Below are 22079 nucleotides of genomic sequence, written 5' to 3'. Positions count from 1 at the left end.
CGAAATAAAGGCAACATCTCATTGACCAATATGTATTATGATAAATTGTGTGATATCGTTAGATATGACTTGTATAGTTTGTGAACTCAATATTTTATCAAAATGTTACTATATCTATTTATATATATATAAAAAATATTTAGAGCAAGTATAAAATATTAACTTTACAAATTATTTCATATATAAAATTTAAATTTACACATTAAGCATATTTTTAATCGAAATAATTCATAAACCTTTAAATCACATGACTTTTAAACCACACTTATATGTATACAAATAATAAGGTAAACTTGTAACCAAAAAAATAAAATAATAAGGTAAACTGCAAACATTTTTTTCACTTTCTCAAAAAAAGAAAAAAAGAAAAAAATTCCATATAACAGACACAAAATTGAAGGATTATTAGAATATAGTAGATTTATTTTATATATAAGGGTACTCTTGTAATTACTTGTAAATAACATAGGTCATTTTGTAATTATCCCTCTCTCTCGTGTAATAGTATGAATAGATGTAAATACTTATTAATCAATAAGAGAGTATTATTTATTTTACCATTGTTCACATGGTATCAGAGTAGAAATCTTTTTCTCTCTTAACTCTGATCTATTATGTAAATCTACCTATCTTAAGAACCAAATAAACAACTTTCCCTCTGTATCCGTTGAAAAAACAGTTGCGCCGCTTGGGGAATCGGTTTTCCCTCTTCTCAAAACTTTCTTTCTGATTTCTCTGCAAATCACAACCATTTTCTGCCTTTTTTTTTTACTTTGAATGGCGACATCTCCTCCACTCTCCATAGCTCCCTTCCTTTCCCAAGACAAATTAATCTTCTGTGCCATTTGAAAATCGCGATTTCATTGTCGATTTCTTCCTTTAGTGCAGTCGTTCTCTCTCTGCACAGTTCTTCTTCTGCGCTATTTGAACTTTGCGAACCAATCTCCTGGGATTCTTCTCTGCGTTTGCGATTTTTTGCCATCACTTCCTCTGTTCCGAGTTCGCCGTTTCTGTTCAGCACAGTTCTTCTCTTGTGGTTTTTTCCTAAGATTTGCGGAGTTATTTTCTGTGGTGTTATTGCTGTGTTTTGTGGTTTGCTTCCTGAGATTTGCGGAGTTATTTTCATCTTCAACTGCTAATCGGTGTTCTGGTTTTTTTCTCAACTGCTCCTTTTCTATCCGAGATTTTACTCGACTGCTCCTCTTCTATCTGAGAGTATTTTCTCATCTGCTGCTATGGATACTGGTGGTTTTGTTGATCCTGGCTTTGTCGATTTTGAGGTTGACGAGTTATCGTCGGATTCCTCACCATTGCCATCTGCAATTGCTAAGTCTCTTGCATCCTCCATAAGGTACATATTGATGAACCTTCTATATATTGATGCTATTCTTTGTCTGTTCAAGGCGATTGTAATATATCTCTGTAACTTTCTACAACGCACTTTTCTGGTGCTGGTATATCTCCTATTTCTGATTTACATTGTTAATTGTAATGATGTTCATTCTACCTATTTTTCCAAATCTACTGCTTTGACTATTTGGATTATAGATACTGGTGCATTACACATGACTAATCAGTTTAGTCTTTTTACATTTGTTAATGCCATTAATTCAAATAATTAGGATCATTTGGCATATGGTTCTAAAAATGAAATTTCACATGTTGGGTCTATTAACATACATTCTGATTTTATACTTCAGAACGTTTTACATATTCCTACCTTCATTCACAACTTGTTATCAGTTGGGAGATTAATTCATGACTCTAATTTTGTGCTTAATTTTTTTTTCCTAATTTTTGCCTAAGTTCTGATCATACTATTGCTGTCGACTTCTCAATCTCTTGATAAATATGTTTGTCATAAGATTGCTACTGTTCCTTCTATTTCACATGTTTTACCATAATTTTTCACCCAATGCTATCTCAACTACTTTACCTTTTCAGTTGATACATATAAATCTTTGGGGACCTTATAAATTAGCTAGTCTAATGGCTATTATTGATGATTACAAACGTACTATTGAACATATTGGTTCAATTAATGTAGGACCTAATTTTACACTTTCACATTCCTATTTCTACACATAATTTGTTGTCCGTTGGCAAATTAATACATGATTCCAAATTGGTGCTTATTCCAAGACTCGTTTTCTAATCGCCTTATTGCCATTTGTTTTTTTTTTCCATGGAGGGCTTTACTATCTTACATCCCATTCATTTTCTCATACAATCAAATTCACGGTATTGACTATACTGAGAGTTTTTCTCTCGTTGCTAAGGTTGTCACTGGTCTATTGCTAAGGTTTTTCTCTCGTCCTGATATCGGTTTTGCGGTTAAATAACTTAGTCAGTTCATGATCACACCTTGTACTCATCATCTCGACGCTGTGTTTTATCTTCTTCGGTATCTTAAGGGTACCCTTCATTATGGTTTGTTTGTTTTATGGTGCTTCCGCTAATCTTCACCTTACCGCCTATTGTGATGCTGACTCAGGTCGTTGTAAAACATCTCGTCGTTCTGTTAGTGGTTTTTGCATTTTTCTTGGCCCTTCATTGATATCTTGGAAGGCTAGAAGGCTAGAAGGCAACTCACTCACATTTCAACTAAACTTCAACATGCTGATTTTTTTTAGTAAACCGCTATCCGCTCATTTTCTTCAATTTTTTCTTCTCAAGATGGGTCTGTTTCATCACAACCTCCATCTTGAAGGGGGTATTAGAATATAGTAGAGTTATTTTATATGTAAGGGCACTCTTGTAATTACTTGTAAATAACATAGGATCATTTTGTAATTATCCCTCTCATATAATAGTATAAATAGATGTAAATACTTATTAATCAATAAGAGAGTATTATTTACTTTACCATTGTTCACTAAGGATGCTTGAATGTTACATCTTAAACCCCCCACCCACGAAAATTCAGAATGTTAAACTGATCAAGTTAACCCGAACCCGGCCCATGTTTGATGTATAAAAACCAGAGCAATAGCAGTTTCCTAATATGATTTGACTGGCTAGTGGCTTTCGTTTAAATTCGCAAAGCAGAAACAAAAGAATGGAGGGAAACCGAAAGAACTCAAAAGGGCGCAGTGATTTACTCCGGAGAGTTAGAGGTCATTTTTTTTTAACAATACATCCAATCCTTCATTTTCAGCTAAAATCTTTGAAACCATGCTAAATTTACGCATATGGGTGGTTTTGATTGCAGATTTCACTGTATCATTCGTTAAAGATCTAAGCGAGGGACGATTTCCCGCCATTTTCATCAACAAATATGGAAATTACTGCACCAATCTAGAAGCTGACTGGTGCATTTGTTTTCCTTACTATTTCTGATTAATTTTGAATTGAGCTTGGATTTTTAAGGTTATTTTAATGTGTGACTACTGCTTTTTATGTAGTTACTGCAGCTCTGATTTGCCAAAGGGGCAAGAAATTCTCACGTTTCAACGAGAATGTCATGCCCGTAGAATTGGTAAGTTTATTGTGTAACTGAATCAGAACAACATTAGGAAGTTCCTTGCGCAAGTAATGTAACGAATAACGTAGCTTCTTTGAAGCTTAAGTGTTACTATTAGGTTTTAGTTTTGTCTCTTCTTTTTGTATTTCAGATTGCTTGCTACGAGTGCTGCTGATTGTTCAACAACTTCTGCAAGAGAACAAACATGGATCTAAAAGAGATATATATTATATGCACCCTTCTGTATTTACAGGTGCATTCGATTACATTTGAACTTTCAAAATCACAAGTGGATTTCTTAATTTTAGTCATAAAATTGCATATTAATTTTCAACTGGTGCTTAGAAAGTGAAATAGAAGGGTATTCTGCATCATTTGGTTGTTATTAAGGTGCCTGCTTGAACCATTTCAACTTGAAACGATTTTTTTTTTTCTTTTTTCTCTCTGTGAAACTTGCTGCATTGTTGCCATTACAATTTAGTCCTGTTATCCTGATAATTATATATCTTTCGACTCTTATATTGGCTTGTCTCTTTAAATATAGAAGGCTTTCTTTATACTCTTGGTTTTCCCCACTTTGACCTTTTCTGTTTGTGTGGTGATGTAGATCAGTCCGTTGTAGACCAGGCAATCAACGACATATGCATACTTATGCAATGCAGTCGTCATAATTTAAATGTGGTTGGTAATTGCAACTTCACTTTTGTTAAAAACATTTTTTCTGATCAAATGGATGTACTTTATGAAGAATGCATGGCCTAGAAAGTTGAACCACTGTTTGTTGAGCTATATCATGGAAACGATAAAGCCTTTGAATGGATTGTAAAAACTATAGTTCACTTGAATTGAAACAAATTCAGATGAAAATTGTTTAAATATATGAGTAGTGGAACTGCATTTTCTTAACAATGTCGGAGATTAATATAAGATATGCGATTGGGCCTTACTCGAGCTTTTAGTTCAATCGGTTCCATGACATGGTATCAGAGCCTCTTGGACCAAACGGTTGAGGGTTCGAGTCCTGGCAACCTCATTAATTTGTGGAATTAAAAACACACATCCAAGAGGACCTGATACCATGTCATGGAACCGATTGAACTAAAAGCTCGAGCTAATAGTTAAGGCCCAATCATATATCTTATATTAATCTCTGACAAAAAATGCCATCAGATTATTGTGTAGCGATATGTGTGAATGGACCAAATTTAGCTATTTATGCCAACATTTAAAACAAAATTGCTCTTGGTGTGAAAAGAACGATTCCATGACTTTTCCGTAGCTAAGTATATCAATTACTACAAAGTAATCAAACAGATGGACGCCAGAAGATTAACTGATGCTTGCTTTATAAAGACTAATTTGTAGGCAATTGCGTAGAATTTTCAGGTTGCTACAACTTTCTGTCTGATAATTTAAAGAATAGCTATTGTTCCTAGGAAATTCACTAGTTACCAACATCTTTCTTTGGCAGGTCCCTGTTGGAAATGGGTAGGTACTTCTGACTGCTCTCAGTTCTTGGAGTTCATGAGAGAATTTAACGTTTACCCCCCAAGCTAATCATGTGGAGACGAATACTGCCTATTTTTCTGCTATGATGAATGTGTATATTATTGTACAAAGCAAAACTTTTGTGTAAGATTTTTGGAATAGAGGGTAGATTTATTTTGGTATTTACAACTTCAGGCTTCTTGAATGTAGAATTAGTTGTTGCCGAAACGGATTATCTTTTTATTCTCTTACGTGAACATTTATATGGATATTATGGTATTGAGGTATAATCATATATGCAGGTTCTCCTGCGACTAACAATGGTGAGTAAACAACATTAAGAAGATTATGTGGCCTCTGTTTTTAAGATCTCATACTTTGGTTGCATAACATGTTACTGCTTCTGCTTACTGTTTTTCTTGCCTTTCTTTTATCAATGATCCTATCTAAATCTGATCAAGATGATCTTGCTGTAAATGAGACTCAATGTATGGGTATTATGGTATTGAGGTATAATCATATATGCAGGTTCTCCTGCGACTAACAATGGTGAGTAAACAACATTAAGAAGATTATGTGGCCTCTGTTTTTAAGATCTCATACTTTGGTTGCATAACATGTTACTGCTTCTGCTTACTGTTTTTCTTGCCTTTCTTTTATCAATGATCCTATCTAAATCTGATCAAGATGATCTTGCTGTAAATGAGACTCAATGATGAGAAATCTTACAGGGTCAACTTTGGACTAATATATCTTCATTTATGGCTATTATATAGTTTGGTTATGGGCTGGCTACGATTTGTGGAAGCTGGAAGAAAATTTGATTGCATTAACTGTCCTAGTAAGGTAAGAATGCCACAGGCCCATTGCATTGGTTGCATTACTTCTTAGAAAGTGATCTTGTGTTTGATTTGTTTATAGGCACATCCCATTCCTGTGCATGTTGACGAAGTCAAAGGTATCTAAACTATCAATTATGTGATTTTGAAGAAACGGTAGAAAATCAAGAATAAGAAGATTTAAAACCATTTCTTAGAAAGGAAGAGATGTATTTGGCTTGTATTTATCTGTAATCATGTGAGGTTTTTTTCCTTACGTTTTGCTTGTTGTACTTCTCTTTTCATCTAATGATATTACAAGCAATTTCTCAAAAAAAAGAAGAGATGTATTTGGCTTGTATTTTTTCCCTTCAGATTGTTATTTCCCTTCTGTTTCATTTTGATTAAAGCCTGTGAAGCGCTCAGGAATACGATTGCATTTTATTTAAAACTGTAATCTGGAATATTAGTGGAATCAGTTCAGTGCTTGATATACTGACACTTGATTAGCTGCGTTATTTATTGCTGATTTCTTGCTTCCATCTAATTTATCTTTTTCTGTAGACATTGTCAGTGTTGCCAAATATATACTGGTTGTGGAGAAGGAATCAGGTGAAGCTTCTATACTACATTGCCCTTGTATTTGACGAGAATAAGTAATTTTGTTTCATATCAGTTTAACTTGGTTGGCCAACTGTTATTGTGAATCCTTCAGTGTTTCAGCGTTTAGCAAATGACCGGTTCTGCAATTCAAACCACTGTATTGTCATTACTGTAAGCATCTATTTCTTTAAGCTAGTGTTTAGATTAATATGGATTACAAATTTATCAATATAATTTACTTAAGTGATATTTGAGTTTATAAATCGTTGGTTGAGTACATTCATAAAAGAAATTTGAACTCATAATTGTTGAAGAAGACTACATTCATTATGTATTGGAGATAGCTAGTTACACAAAGGGCAATAATCTCAAATTTTCCATTTACTATCTGAATGCATACTCTTTTTCCTCCATCTTTTACAAGCTCAAATATTTACTAAGTAGTTTCAACTAAGTTCCACTATTAAATACTTGAAATTGAAATCTTCTATTTATAACGAGTTATTTGGCTTTCATACTTTTCCAGGGAAGAGGCTATCCAGATATTCCTACAAGAAGGTAGCATTTTGCTTAATAGGACTTGGCATTGAATTTCTATGAAAAAAGAACATTCACCATTCCCATTACTTTGTCTTTCTGATCACCATTTTCTGGAAATGGCTGTAAGGTTCTTGCGACTCCTTGTTGAGAAATTGTGTCTGCCTGTCTACTGTTTGGTTGATTGTGATCCATATGGGTTTGACATTTTGACCACGTATCGTTTTGGCTCTATGGTTAGTTTCTAACGAATTGCTATGCGGTTTGTTGTTTTATTATATATCCAATGCAATATATTAACGAAATTTAAAAGTTCCTTTCCTCTGATTGATTCATTTTCCAAACATTTCCATGTTTTAAGCAAATGGCCTATGATGCTAAATTTCTTCGTGTCCCTGAAATACGGTGGCTGGGAGCTTTTCCTTCGGATATTGAGAAGTACGGGATTCCTCAACAGTGTTTACTTTCTTTGACAGCTGAGGGTGAGAGATGCTTCCCCCACAAGTTGTTATCTTCTTAAAAATCGGATTGCTTGTTTCATGTCATGTCAGTGTCTATCTAGTTCGGTGAAGGTTTCATGTTTGTCTTGTCAGATAAGAGGAGAACTGAAGCCATTTTAGTCAGATGCTACCTACAAAGGGAAGAACCACAATGGAGGTAGTATTCTTTTACATCTTAAGGATATCGTGTCGTCCTTCCTTGCATCTGTATGATTCTCTTGGACCATATGCACTTACAATTCAGCAATTTATTCTCTTAAAGGTTGGAACTGCAGTTGATGCTGCAATTTGGAGTGAAATTTGAGCTTGAAGCATTGTCTGTCCACTCTCTGCCCTTCCTTTCCGAGCAGTATATACCATCTTGTATCAAAGATGGAGCTCACCTTTAAAATGCTTGGCAATTATAGGTGCATACGAATTCACAAGGAAATGCAGCAGGAAGCGAGCATCATCTACTTAGGTGCAACTAAACAAGGTTATGACTCAAAAAGGAATACTATCCAACTTGTTGAGCTCAGCTCTATTTTTTTTTTTTTTTCATCAGTTAAGCCATTTATTTAACTTGGGATAAATCACATCTATGGCACCCATAGTTGTTAAAGGCGTGCCTGAGGTGCACCTCACTCAAGGCTCAAGGTCTCGTCCCTTGAATGCAGAAAGAGAGGCGATGTACAAAAGGCTCTCGACTTGTGCGCCTCTGAGCCTGGATCAAGGCGCGCCTGAGGGCTTTCAGCACGGTTTTTTTTATGGTTTTCTGTAAAATAAATGTTTGATTAATCTCAACTACTAATCTAATTTAAATAAGATTAATCTTAACCCTTAATCTAAATAAAAATATGAAGAGTCATAACTAAATATAGAAAGAATAGAGAAGGATTAAGAGCAGTCACATAAAGAAAGAAGAGCAGTCATGTAAAGAACTAAATATATGGCGATGATTATTAGTTTTTTTTTTGTGTTTTTTTTTTTAATTGACAATGAATGGTTATTAGTTTAGTAGCGTTAGTTATAGTCAGGTGCTTAAGTTAAAACGTTAAGTATATGTTAATGTCTCTATGAAGTATGAACTTAACTTGGTGTTTTTGACATTTATGATTTGGTATTATGTTGTTATGTGTTTTGTTTTGTTTATATGATCATAAGTGTAGTTGTTTTGGTGTATGCTTAACTAAGTAAAGAGTATATATTTTTATTTTATGCGCCTCGTGTTCCTAAGGCACGCACCTCGCCTTGCGCCTTGAGCTTAAGCTCCAGGACACCTTAGCGCGCCTTGCACCTTTAACAACTATGATGGTATCTGATTTTTAACTTCATTTTTTCAAATACTTGAACTTAAGGGTGACCTAGCACTAGCCCATATGCTTAAAGCATTATTTGGCCCCTGACCTATCCAAAATTATGTCATTTGTCACCTGATCTATTATTTGGTTACATTTGGCCCTTGACCTATCCCATTCGGTGAAATTTCAAATAATTTGTATGCATACTTAATGGAATCGTTATCTCATTGATAAGTAACGATATTTTGACACTTAAACTTGAAACGTGATATTTCTTAAAGTTTTTTTTTTCCAAAATCTATTAAGTTCAAGTGTCAAAATATCGTTACTTATGAATGAGATAATGATTCGGTTAAGTTTGAATCCAAATTGGGTGAAAGTTCACCAATTTGGAGATAGAGCATGGGCCAAATACAGTTTAGTGGTGACCTAGCTAAGTTCAAGTACTATCTCTATTTGAGGAATTATTTTTAATTCCCAAATGTCAGAGAGCCACATGAATATTTTTTATAATTTTATTTGCCACGTGCAAACCAAATTTTGAAAAGGATAAAAAACTTTAATATTTTGGTTTTCTCTTAGTTCAAATTTCATGTTTCTCTTTCTGCTTGGGGTTTAATTAGTTGGTGATAATTGACACTAAAGAATCGGTATAAGCCTTAACATTGTGGTATGGGTGAAAGTTTCAGAAACTAGAGAAAAACTACTAGCATTAAAAAGAGCTTGTCTAGATACACAACGAGTCACTCTATTCGCTAGTCTAGGAACATAAATCACCTTATATAAGTGATGTATCATAATATCCTTACATTCCTCAATTAAATCACCAAAAGAATTTAAATTCATATGAGTAGAATTAACCCCATCAATGATTACATCTTGCACCCACCAAAGACTCCCCCTCAACGTATATACTTCAACCACCCTTATATCTAACACTCCATAATATTCCGCTCACACCAGCCATAAAAATGTCCAACATCATTACGTAAAACAGCTCCTTAACTGCTATAAATTTGAGCCTGAAAAATTGCTCCATCGACATTAATCTTCCACCACCCCTTAACCGGTCGATGCCACTGCACCTCTTGCTGGACTCGTTCCACACCTTGACTGCCAATCCCCGTCGACCGCCTGATGCGATCCTCCCTCCCATTTGCAGCTCCCCACCTTCGACCGTCCGATGCATGAAAGGCTGTTGCTGTTGCCCCTCCCGTGTTCCGTCGCTGGCAGCTCCCATTCGCTGCTGTTCTCGCAAAACAGAACCTAACTCTTGTTCCCATAAAACAGAACATGGCTGCTGCTCTCTCTCCGCCTCTCTCCCTCTTATCATAGGCCCATGCATTACCTCTCCAACAGTAAACCGAGTAGTATTGTCAGTCGGTACCCGCTGATTTCACCTTCCACTGCAACTACCTCTTCCTTGTTGCCACTCTACCACAAACTGCCTAACAATTCTAAACCCGTCCACAACACTTCTCGGTTTATTTTTCAATAGCACGTCATTCCTGTTTTGCCATATAGAGTATAATACATAGATAATTAGAACTAGCACCTCATTGTCATTTGAAACACACTTGTCAAAGAACCAAACTATCACATCGTCATACTCCCATTCAGGGGCACTCACACTCGCTTCTTGCCAACTCCGCATTGCACACAGACATGCACAAAAGAGATGCCAGCTATATTCCACATCAACCTCACACACAACATAATTATTTGGCATTATCACGTGTCGTAACCTCAATAATGACCTCATCGGGAGGCACTACGAACATAGCTTCCACATAAACATCTTAATTTTTGGTGGAATCCGTAGTTCCTATATACGACCCCAATAAACCTTTGGCAGTCTACCCCCCAATGTTGCTCTTCAAGTGATCTATACCCTGATTTAGCGGAATAAGATCCATTCTTCGTACCTGCCCATACTAACCTATCCTATCTGGTATGTTACGAAAAGAAACCACAGTTTTACTAATAGCTTCCACTTCCTCAACAGAGAACAAACTCTCTAACTTCCCCATATCCCAAACCTTAGACCCCTGCACAAATATCTCATTTACCCACATCTCCTTCCACCCCTATATACCCTTCGAACGAATCATAGATTGTTCTCCTCCCACAACCCAAGGATCCCTCCTACAACTTTATATGTTTGTAATTTTTAAAATAATATGATATAGAGTTTAATTAATTGGTGGGTCATTATGATTGAGAGATTATAGAGTTTAACCATTGGAATAAATAATTAAATAAAATGAAGTTTATTAAGTGGATTTTACGATAGTGATCTGACATGTAAATTGAGTGATTGTGGGTATGAACTCTTAGAGCATGTAAAGTCTTGTTTGGAGGAGGTTAATGGAAGTCATGGAATGTAATTTTTTTTATTGAGAGTAAATGAAAGTTAATTGAAGCTAACATTTTACTCTAAACTGTGAGTTAATGGAAGTAATATGATTTTTTTAATGAAAACTAACCTTCCAACTCCAAAACAAAGGCTAAGACATTGTTTGGATAAAGTGTAATTAAAGTAAGGTATCGTAGAGTGGAGTAAGTGATGTGTAATTCAGCCTAACTTACTATCCTTTTCAATTAGACCTCAAAACAAAGAAAATTACATAATTACATTTGTCCCGCTTACTTTAAAATACTATCATCCATCTAAACTATGAATGACAATAGGTAGGGTACCTGCGGATAGTATCAACTAGATCTGGCCACGGGTCCGGGTACCTGCCCGGCCCGGCCAGGCCCATATCCCTTGGACCGGGCTTGGACAATGAAAATTACTCTTAGGCCCAGCCCGGCCCAGGCCCGTTAAAGCCCGCATATTTTTTGGACGGGCTTGAGACTTATGAAAATATCACGGGCTGGCTCAGCCCGGTCCGCCTTATTAATATTAACTAGGAAATTTATATATTTATAATTAAATATTTATTTTTAAGTATAAATTTGATTTTTTCTAATTAAAAATTATGTATATTTTTTTAGGTGGGCTTATATGGGTTGAGCTTTGGATTTGATTTTTAAGTCCGAGCCCAGCCCGGCCTGAGCCTGCCTAAATTAATAGTGGGCTGGGCTGGGCTTGAGATGAGTATTTTTACATAAAAACTTGTCAGGTCCGGTCCAAACCCGACCCATAGAAAGGCGTAGTATCAATCCCAAATCCCTACCATTTTAATTTTTAATTACCTGTACCCGTCTCAGTACCTGTCCCAATACCTAACAGATATACTTTTTACATTTCGTACCCTTTCTATTTAATTCACAGATATCCTTATCTGTTAAGAATTAATAAATAAAATAAAATATATTATAAATTTAATAAACTATTTATTTAAAAATTAAATAAATTAAATCTTAATTAATAAAAATAAAGTAATTACGGTTTAACAACAATAATAATAAAAAAAAAATTGTGTTGAAACCTCACGTCTTACCCATTTTGATCCCATAGCCTTTGGTCGCCTCCCACACTCGTCCAATTCCCGAACAAAGGCCAAGTGGCCAGCTGTCGCTCCCCACCCTCCTTTCTCTTTATCCTACTAGCTGGTTTCGTTTTTGGTTTGTTCTCATTTTCCTTCCACCTCCCATCTCTTTCTCCCCATTTCCGTTCCAGCCTCATGAGATAGAGGCCGGTCTCGCCGCTGGGACATCATTTCCCGGCGCATTTCACGTCTTGAGCTTGGGTCTTCAAGAATAGGGTTTCTAACCTCTTCAAGTCTCTCTTTCATCAGGTTAGTTTGGTATTTCATGATTCTTTGAAGTTTTAAATTCTATGTGAATGTCAGGAAACTGCGTGAATCGTGATTATGGTATATTTTGATTAATCATGGGCTTAAATGAAGTTCTATGCAGTTATTTTTTCGACTCTAGTGGCGGAGGTGTTGCAATTTTGGTAGTATTGCTGGATTCTATGGTTAGGAGCTGGATTGAATCGGAATAGGTACACCTACTTGATCCTTATCTTTCAGTTTGCATGGATATTCACTTTGATTGTGTTCTGCATGCTTAGTGCTACTCTACAAATTACAAAATCTGAAATCTATCGAGTCTTCTTATCTCTGAGGATGAGATAGACCGAGTAACTTGATCTGAAATACTGATGTGCTCTCCATTCTCTGTTCCAACTATCTGCTTTTCTCCTTTTGTTGTTGGTGCATATAATAGGCTAATTAGAATCCTGTGAATTGGAGATAGATAGCAGATTGATGGATGCTAGTGCTATCTGAATCAGTTTTATCGGTAGTAGAATCCTTGAGGTTTTCATTGATTAAGAAGTGTTTATATACACAACACAATACACAATTAAGCCTACAATCAAGCCTACAATCAAGGGAATAATAAGGAAATAATCTATTTCCTAAACAATAGGATTTTCCTAAATAATAGGATTATTTACATATCTAACACTAATCTTTAGTTTCAAACGTACAACAAATAGCAACTAGGAGAAATTCTACAATCCTCCAATAGCAATACATCTGACCAATTAATTAATGCTACTTGTACATATTTATTTCATAACAACAATCATCTCTCATGAAGTGGTAGAGCATCCCACTTTTCATTGATTGGGTCTATTATTAGCACATAGAACGAGAACAGAAACGAATATGAGAATACTTTTACACAGAAAAGAAATGGAAATAAACTTTACACTGCTTGTTGGATGATATACCGGACCATTATTCTTAGCAGGAAGATTCTTGTGTATTTCATAACACTCAGAAAAAGAAGCTTTATATATTTACTTAACAAGCGAAGGACGATACAGAATGGGGATTAGGTGGAGATCATTTTTCCTCTTTGTCACAGCACCAAAAATCTCAACCATGTCAAGGTTTTCTGGTGTCATTCCTTTTGGCAGTTTCCAGTCAAAATGAAACAGTAGCTGTGCCAGTGGGAACTCAACATTCATCATACCATATGTGAATCCTGGGCACATTCTTCTTCCAGCACCAAATGGGAGATATTCAAAATCAGTTCCTTTGTAATCTATTGAGCTATCTATGAATCTCTCTGGATTGAATTTCTCTGGTTCATTCCAGTAATTAGGATCCCTTCCTATTGCACATGCGTTAACAATCACCTTTGATTTCGCAGGAATCTCATAACCCTTAATCAAACATTTTTCCCTACATTCTCTTGGTAGTAACAATGGAAGTGGTGGGTGTAATCTTAGAGCTTCCTTGACAACCGATTTGAAGTAGTTCAGTTCATTAAGGCGTGATTCATCAACGGTCCCTTCAGTACCAAAGATCTGTCTCACCTCCTCTTGTGCCTTTTCCATTGCTCTTGGATTTTTCATCAGCTCCGACATAGCCCATTCTACAGCAGTCGATGATGTATCAGATCCGCCAACAAACATGTCCTGAAGTAAATATATTAACTTAATGAAAAAGTGATGAACACAGATGTGGGCTTCTTTTAATAGAAAAACACAGTCAACCAATTTTCCATGCTTGATCTTTAATTATTTAACTCAAAACTTAAAACTTGAGTACTAACCAGTATGACTGCTTTGATATTGTCATCTGTTAAAGGGAATTGAAGGTCTCCTTGATCCTGAACATTCAAAAGCACATCTACAAGATCTTCATTATCCTCAGCATGATTACTTCCTGTTGCCTTCCTAATTCTATGTCCGTCGATGATGCTTTGCAATATTTTATCTATTTTTTTTGAAGCCTTTCAAGTCTAGAGTTCATTCCGCTAACCACTTGTAGAAGTTTGACGGAAGGATACAAATCAGCAAGGCTAAAACCTCCAGCGGCTTCTACCAAATCTTTAACAGTTGGTATAAATATATCTTCTCCCTCCCATATCTTACCAAATGCTGTTCTTGAAATGATGCTATAGATGGAAGAATTAACCATCATGCTAAAATTGATAGGTGATCCTGCACTGGAAGATATGGATGTAATGAGTTTTGATACTTGTTCTTCCCTGACTGATCTGAACGAGTCCACACGCTTTGCAGTGAGTAGCTCGACTGTGCAAATTTTTCGCATTTGTCTCCAATAGTCTCCATAAGGTGTGAAAGCGATGCCTGAATAATTATAGGTTACAGCACCGGCTGCAAGGAGGAAGGGCCTTTGAGCAAAGGTGATATCATGGGTTTTCATTACCTCCTTGGCTGTTTCTGGTGAAGAAATGACAATATTTGAAAGTTCACCGAGTTGAAGATGCATGATAGGTCCATACCTTTTGGCTAAGTCTTGCAGGCGGTGATGGAGCAAAGAGCCACGTAAATGGTGGATACTCCCTATTAGAGGTAGCTTCCATGGTCCTGGTGGTAGATTTTTGGCTGAGTTTTTCTTGCCTATTATTCTTGATACCAAGAAGATGAAGACTAGGAAAGTCAAAAGAACTGGGAAGGAGAGGAACTGGAGTTCCATTAGCAAAATTGTGAAATAGTGAAGAAATTAATGGCTTCACTAGGAAATTGCAATTGCATTTCATTCTAATATATAAATGGAGCTGCCGAGCTAGTTTAGTTATTTTATCAATACTTTTCTTTTTTCGAATTCTTAATTCATGAGTTTTGTTTTGTAGTGAGATGGGAACCCATGATGTGTTTGCTAAACTATGCTAATTGCTTATATTTATTTGTGATATCATATTTGGATCTATCACAAAATTTTCTACACTTTCTTCATGGTTGATGGAACCAGTCACAATTCCGGCGATTCTTTAAAAACTGCTTAAACCGATCAAGTTAACCGTGAACCTGTTGACCTAACTGGTTAGATTTCATGTTTAATTTTAAAAAATGTAACTTTAGCTGAAGGTGGAATTTGAATTTTGGACCCTTAAACTAGAAACACTAATCTGTGCATTACTATTTGACAAGGTTGTAAAAAGCACTAGACGCTAGTCGGACAGACAGAGTCTTAGAGTTTAATCGGGATTAATTGGTTTTGAATTTTTTAATTTTTTTTAAATAAATTATTATAGAAATACAATTAAAATATGAATTATACTATCTAAATAATAATAATAATAAATATTAAAAAATAAATATTTTAATATTTTGTTATATTAATATTTTTTTTTTGAACAAAGATTATATTAATATCTTTAAAAATAAAAATCAATAAAAATAGCACATCAATGACATAATAATGTAACAAAATAATATAACCCAATAAAGAATATAACCAACATGGCATTGAATAAAGAATATAACTCAATTAAGAACATCACTCAATTCTCACTCAATAAAGAATAAGACACAGAGAAGAGAAAACTCAATAATAAATAAAGCCAACTACTAAATACCGTCCTAAATTATTTATCACTGCCTTTTTTGGACATTTTTGTCCTTCTAATAATTATGATAAAAAAACTGAAAATTCTCTCCAAAATCATAAACCCGAACAACAATAATTGAAATTATGAAAATAATTGATGTGTGACAATCGGAACCGCGAAAATGGATGATTACGAGTCGGAAACATTAAGATTTACATCTTTTTATCAAAGAACTCATGAAAATAATACATATTTTTCATGACTTTTGTATTTTTCGTCACAAAAAATAGAAGAATTTTTCATTTTTCGTCACAAAAAATTGAATGATTTAATATTTTTCGTCACTAAATTTTTTACGATTTTGCATATTTCAAAAATTTGGCCTAAACGGATGCGGCGTACTGCCTGATCCATGGTGGGAACGGATGCGGCGTACCGTCCGACCCATGGCGGGAACGGATGCGGCATACCGCTCGACCCATGGTGGGAACGGATGTGGCATCCGTTCCCGCCATGGGTCGAATAGTATGCCGCATCCGTTTAGGCTAAATTTTGAATTTTCTCTCAAATTTTTTTTCCAATTTCGAATTTTTTTTTTTGTCAAGGCAAAATTGTCCAATGAAGGCAGTGATAAGTAATTTAGGACAGTAAATAGTAAGACCTTAAAAAATTTGACAGCGAGAGAAGAGAAGAGAAGACCCAATAATAAATAAATAAATTAAGTTATACATTGCAGAGAAGAGGGATTGCTTTCCTCTTCGTCTATATCTGCAATTTCCAGCATCTTTTCCTTGCGTCCTGCAAGTTCTTCGCCTGAAATTGAGTCAGCCTGAAGTTCTAATTTCGTCCTCTGAAATCTGAAGTTCTTCGCCTGCAATTTGAGATGGAAATCGCCTGGAATGGAAGGCAACCTGGCCGAAAAAGCTTGGAAGCACTCTGCACTTAGAAGCAAAGTAGCAAGCTTGCTGTACTTCGCGCGCAAGAAGAGCGACTGTCTTCGTCTTCTTCAGGAAGTCGGTGTATGGAATGGAGTCGCCTGGTCTTCTTTCTTCACAAATGAAATGAGATTAGGTTTTCGTTTAGGAATACATAGGATAATATTTTAGTTTAGATTTTCTTTTTACTTTTGTTTAGGGATCAGATTTTAAGTCAATGGATTGTTTTAATTGGTTAGATAATTAGAAAAATAATTTCCGATTTGCACCGCTTCGCTTCGCCTTGCACGGCTGGCCGATTTGCTCCACCCGATTACTGAAAATCGGATCGGTGTTATGGAAATCTCCGCCTAGCCCGACTTTTAGAACAATGCTATTTGAGCTATGAATATATAGTTATAATATAAATTAAATAATTAGTAGTTATAATATAAATTAAATAATTAGAGGTTGATTAATGTTTGGAAGGATCCGTGGTTGAAAGATGACCAATGTCAGAAGATCACTACCCCTATTGTTGACGGAATGGAGAATCTGACGGTTAGTGAACTTTTTATTCCTAATTCCCTTGATTGGGATATTGAACTCCTGCAAGAATTGTTCTCTGAATCTTGAATCTGATATTGCAGCTATTTGCCGGACAACTGTGCGGGTTGGAGGAAGATCAGATAAGCTCATTTGGCATGGGTCATTAAATGGTATTTATTCTGTAAAAAGTGCTTATCAGTTAGCCATTGGTGAATGAGAGGTTGACCAAATGAGTTGGGTGGATGGATCATGGCATGCCATTTGGGAAGCCTCTGTCCTTTACAAAGTTTAGTATTTTTGTTGGCGTCTAGTCAGGGGTTGTGTTCCTACTAGAGTTCGTTTGCGTATGAGAGGGGTGGACATAAGAGACGACTGTGTTATGTGTTCTCTAGATATTGAGGACGTATGGCATTTGTTTTGGTTATGCCCCAAAGCTCAGGAGGTTTGGTTGGAGGCGGGGTTATTCGGGTTGCTGGATCAGATTGCTGTTGGAGCGGATAATTTCATAGATTTTTTTTTTCAATTTTGCAGGGTAGCCGATCCAAAGAGCTTGGAGAAGTTTATGACTACGCTTTGGAATTGGTGGAGGACTCGAAATGACCAACTGTGGCGTCATACTAGTGTCTCTGCTGCTGAAACTGTCTCAGGTGGGATGCGGATCCTCATGGACTGGCAGCAGGATCAGTCCCGGCGCATAATTTCTGGACTAACCCCAATTATCAGAACTTGCTCCAATTTGTGGCACCATCCTTCTACAAATAAACTGCCTTGTTATTCTGATCTTAGCATTTTTACCATCCTTGGCTAATCGGGGTGCAGTGCAGTACTCAGGGACGAGAGGGGTCAGTTTATCACGGCCAGGACATCAACTACTGAAGGTCTGATGGCGATTCGTGATGGTGAGGCGTGGGCATTACTTCAAGCTATTGAGTTGGTGATTCGTCTTGGATTCACTGAGGTTATATTTGAAACGGATTCCTTACTTACTTATCGGGTTATTTATTCATCTAATCCCGATGATTCAGAATTCAGGGACCTAGTAGTCCAATGTCGGACTCTTATTTCTCTTCATATTGGCTTCTCAGTCAGCGAATGGCTTAGCCCATGCTTTTGCACGGACGACTATACACCACGCTAGTCCTACTTTTAATGTGATTTCGAGGTTTGTTCCTCTATCTGTACTTGACTTTTGCCGTTCTTCGGCTCATTAATGAAATTCCTTTAAAAAAAAATTAAATAATTAGAACACTAATGCTCACTAATATTTTTTTTTTACTTTTGTTTTATATTTAAATAAATATCATAAAAAATTATTTTATTTTCTTAATATTTAAATTTTTTAATTAGCATTGAAATGCATAAAAATAAAATACATATTCTATTATCTTATTATATTTAAGTTTTACTAATATTATTAAAAATAATAAATAAAAGTATATTTTTTCAATTTTTATATTTATTACTTCCAAACCTTCAATTAAAAAAAATTTATACTTATTAAATTTTAATAAATTTGTAATTCTTATTAAAAGATATTATAATTTTGTCATTAAATTTATTGATTTGATATCTCAAAATATCATGATTTGATGTTAAAGAAATATTATTATTATTATTTAGGATAAATTCCAAAAAAAACCCCTGTGGTTTGACGTTGTTCCAAAAAAACCCTTGTGGTTTGTTATTACAAAAAAAAAGGACTGTGGAAAAAAAAAATTTTAATTTTTTTTTTAATTCTTCTTCTTCTTCTTCTTCTTCTTCTTCTTCTTCTTCTTCTTCTATTTTTTTTAATTTCTGAAATTTACGTCTGAAATTCAGGCGTTCAATCCTTTTCCATTTACGGAACTCTGGAACTAAAATTATGCACCTTCCAAGTAAATTTACCGTTTAACACATCAGATACTGGACCATTAACAACAGAGGATGATATCATTGATGATGAGGCTGACTGCAAGTCATTATTGCCGTGGATAAAAGTAACAGATTCGTTAAGGATTAAAATGTCGGCAGTGATAAGAACAGAATCATTATTGAAAAGATAACCTAATTTGGAATCAAATACAGTAGACGAAGGGGTGAAATCGCACCAACCGTGGGATTTTGGAAAAATTCCAAATTTCCGGAAATCTGGAAAAATTCCAGATTTCCGACGGAAATTTTCAGATTTCCGTCGGAAATCTGGAAATTTTCCAGATTTCTGGAAAATTTCCAGAAATCTGGAACATGCCTTTTATGTGCAAGGTAGGGTAGCTGCATGCTCCGTCTCGCTGAATCACCCGAAGACTACTTCTGCTACATACTTTATCATAGCCCGATTTCTGTGTCTTTCAATATAGGAATTCCATCGACTAAGGTGAATCTCGCTTAAAGAAATGATCACAGTCGAGCCGAGAGTATCCACACGAAATTCCTTCTCAGCAGCTTGCTCGGGTTTTTTTTCTCCTACTAGACCCACCGTACAAGCTCTTACCTTCCTCTCCAGGTCATTGAAAGAGAGGCTGATGTGTACTCCATTGCTCTAGAGGGTTCAAGAAAAGAGCAGACGATAGGAGTAACGAATTATTGGCACAGCATCCCCAATCCAATTAAAGAAAAACTCGTTGATTTCTAGCGCTCCTTGGATGTGTTGGTCAAGTCCTTCTACGGAGGAGGAAGAAGAAGAAGGAGAGAAGAAGAAGAAGAAGAAGGAGGGGGAAGAAGAATAAGGAAGAAGGAGAAGAGGAAGGAAGAAGAAGGAGGAGAAGAAGGAAGAAGAAGAAGGAGAAGGAGGAAGGAGAAGAAAAGGAGAGAGAAAAATAAAAAATAAAAAAAATAAAAAAAATTCGAATTTTCAACTTTACCCTTGTGCCACGTCAGCAAATTAACACCGTTAAGCCCATTTCCGTTTTTCGGGTAACGGCGCAAACCACAGTCCTTTTTTTTTGTAATAACAAACCACAAGGGTTTTTTTAAAACAACGTCAAACCACAGGGTTTTTTTTTTGAATTTACCCTATTATTTATAACTTGTACTATGTATAAGGTTTTTTTTTTTTTTTTTTTTGACTAAAGTACTATGTATAAGGTTAACTATGAATCTAAATATAATTTTCATATGATTTGTTGAATATCAGTTGAATCTCGGTTGAACTGCTAACTCTTAATCCTCTGTTTTTTCCGATTGTTTGACCGATCCGGTTTTGACAACCATGACTACAAACATGCGTAAGGCTTTAAATGTTTGTAAGAAAAGCTCAACGTTTTTATTAGAAGCTTTTAGATTTATGATTTGTTGTATTTTATATGCCGATAAAACTAGGGTCGCAACTGGGATGAGGATTATCCACTCCTAATGGGGATTCGTTCAAACGGGAATAAAGATTCATGAGGGACGCAATGATTAAAAAACAATTCTCTCTTGGGTTCATAACTCTATTATAAAAGCTTAGCTAGATAATTAGTGGCTACCATGGGTAAAATAAATTGAATTGAAATGCGAAAATTGACACAAGAATTTTGGGAAAAGTTCTAATTTATTGATATAAAATTGTTTGATTACAAGTGTTAAGGTGAAAAATAAGTAATTACAAATTGAATCTAATTCCATACAAGATAGCTAAATCAATTGCAAAATTGAATTTGAACCAAACTAACGAACAGAATGGAAATTAAATTATAAAATTGGAATAACAATAACAGAATTGGAATTGAAATAACAAATTTCACGCCAATAAATGGCTATTTCGACGACGTCTTGAGTTGCAATCGGCTTCAAATTCACGAGCAAATGAGGGACTTGAACGATTGGTAAATAATGTAGACGACTTAGTCCACGGGGACTTTAACAAATATTGACCTAAAATAGAACAACCAGATTTTTGTGAAAAAGATGGGTTTTGGGGATTTAAAATTACTTGTAAAATGAGATTTCAGACATGGATTGAAACGAAACGAAAGCTGAGAATTAAAGTTAGGATATGGGGAACGAGAATATAGTGAAAATTTTAGACAAAAACAAGCAGTGACGACAAATTAATAAAGGTGACTAGATAGCAAGGTTAAAAATTGTAGAAATTGACTTTTTATGAACTTCGGGTAAGAAAAATATTAACTTTTGGGCTTGGAATTCACAAATCTATGATTGAAAATTGGTTTCTAGAGAGTGTTTAGAAGCTTGAGAACTCGAAATATAGGGGTTGGAAGTCAGAAAAAAAGAAGTTGGATTATTGTGTTGATTGGTTAGTTGGTTTTTTGTTTTGGTTGGTGGGGCTTGAAAATGAAAATTTTGGCCACTATTTATAGCTTTTTAGGGAGTAGAAGTTACAACTACCACCCACTAACTTCCTAATTTCATTCACATACATTCTCACCCACTCCACTTCAGATTTCACTCCAAAAAGTGTGGGTCATGGGTGGTGGAAGCTAAAAAAATAGGAACCATGAACAAACTTTGCACATGTTGAAAACACGTATCAACTTCAAAAAATTGAAACTCCCTCAAAACGACTTCATTTTGGCTTAAAAAATAAGTCGTCGATTCATTAAGATGTCTAGTTTGAGAAATCCACGTCCTTCATAGCATGCCGAAACTCTGTCCTAATAATATTATACACATCTTCCTTTAAAGAAGATGGTTCATCCGCCTTTGGCTTTAGATTTGATCTTGAATTTCTTCGTTCACGA

General features: G+C 35.4%; 1 protein-coding gene and 1 pseudogene across 31 annotated transcripts in view; one reads left to right on the top strand and one right to left on the bottom strand.

Annotated features, from left to right (window-relative positions):
* Positions 1 to 585: 585 nt before the first annotated feature.
* LOC136219231 (meiotic recombination protein SPO11-1) overlaps positions 586 to 22079 on the top strand; it is a 35641-nt gene continuing 14147 nt past the window's right edge. For 10 of the 31 annotated variants that reach the window (XM_066006550.1, XM_066006549.1, XM_066006551.1 and 7 more), the window contains exons 1-17: positions 586 to 1351; positions 3022 to 3116; positions 3212 to 3311; positions 3405 to 3478; positions 3615 to 3716; positions 4071 to 4144; positions 4935 to 4951; positions 5728 to 5797; positions 5873 to 5909; positions 6334 to 6381; positions 6485 to 6543; positions 6899 to 6930; positions 7040 to 7145; positions 7271 to 7391; positions 7503 to 7566; positions 7672 to 12435; positions 12547 to 12644. In XM_066006550.1, coding sequence (XP_065862622.1) covers positions 1236 to 1351; positions 3022 to 3116; positions 3212 to 3311; positions 3405 to 3478; positions 3615 to 3716; positions 4071 to 4144; positions 4935 to 4951; positions 5728 to 5797; positions 5873 to 5909; positions 6334 to 6381; positions 6485 to 6543; positions 6899 to 6930; positions 7040 to 7145; positions 7271 to 7391; positions 7503 to 7566; positions 7672 to 7798 — 1242 coding nt within the window. In that variant the 5' untranslated portion in view covers positions 586 to 1235 and the 3' untranslated portion in view covers positions 7799 to 12435; positions 12547 to 12644. Of the gene's footprint in view, positions 1352 to 3021; positions 3117 to 3211; positions 3312 to 3404; positions 3479 to 3614; positions 3717 to 4070; positions 4145 to 4934; positions 4952 to 5727; positions 5798 to 5872; positions 5910 to 6333; positions 6382 to 6484; positions 6544 to 6898; positions 6931 to 7039; positions 7146 to 7270; positions 7392 to 7502; positions 7567 to 7671; positions 12436 to 12546; positions 12645 to 13399; positions 14499 to 14594; positions 15351 to 17358; positions 17431 to 17519; positions 17589 to 17949; positions 18635 to 22079 lie in introns of those variants that run through there. The other 21 variants (XM_066006555.1, XM_066006552.1, XM_066006537.1 and 18 more) reach the window with 21 other exon arrangements.
* On the bottom strand, positions 13449 to 15099 carry LOC136219236 (cytochrome P450 71D445-like; annotated as a pseudogene).

This window comes from Euphorbia lathyris, chromosome 2 (assembly GCF_963576675.1).
Source record: "Euphorbia lathyris chromosome 2, ddEupLath1.1, whole genome shotgun sequence".
NCBI lineage: Eukaryota > Viridiplantae > Streptophyta > Magnoliopsida > Malpighiales > Euphorbiaceae > Euphorbia > Euphorbia lathyris.
The sequence above is the reverse complement of the archived record's forward strand: the minus strand, read 5'-3'. Positions and strand labels throughout refer to the sequence as shown.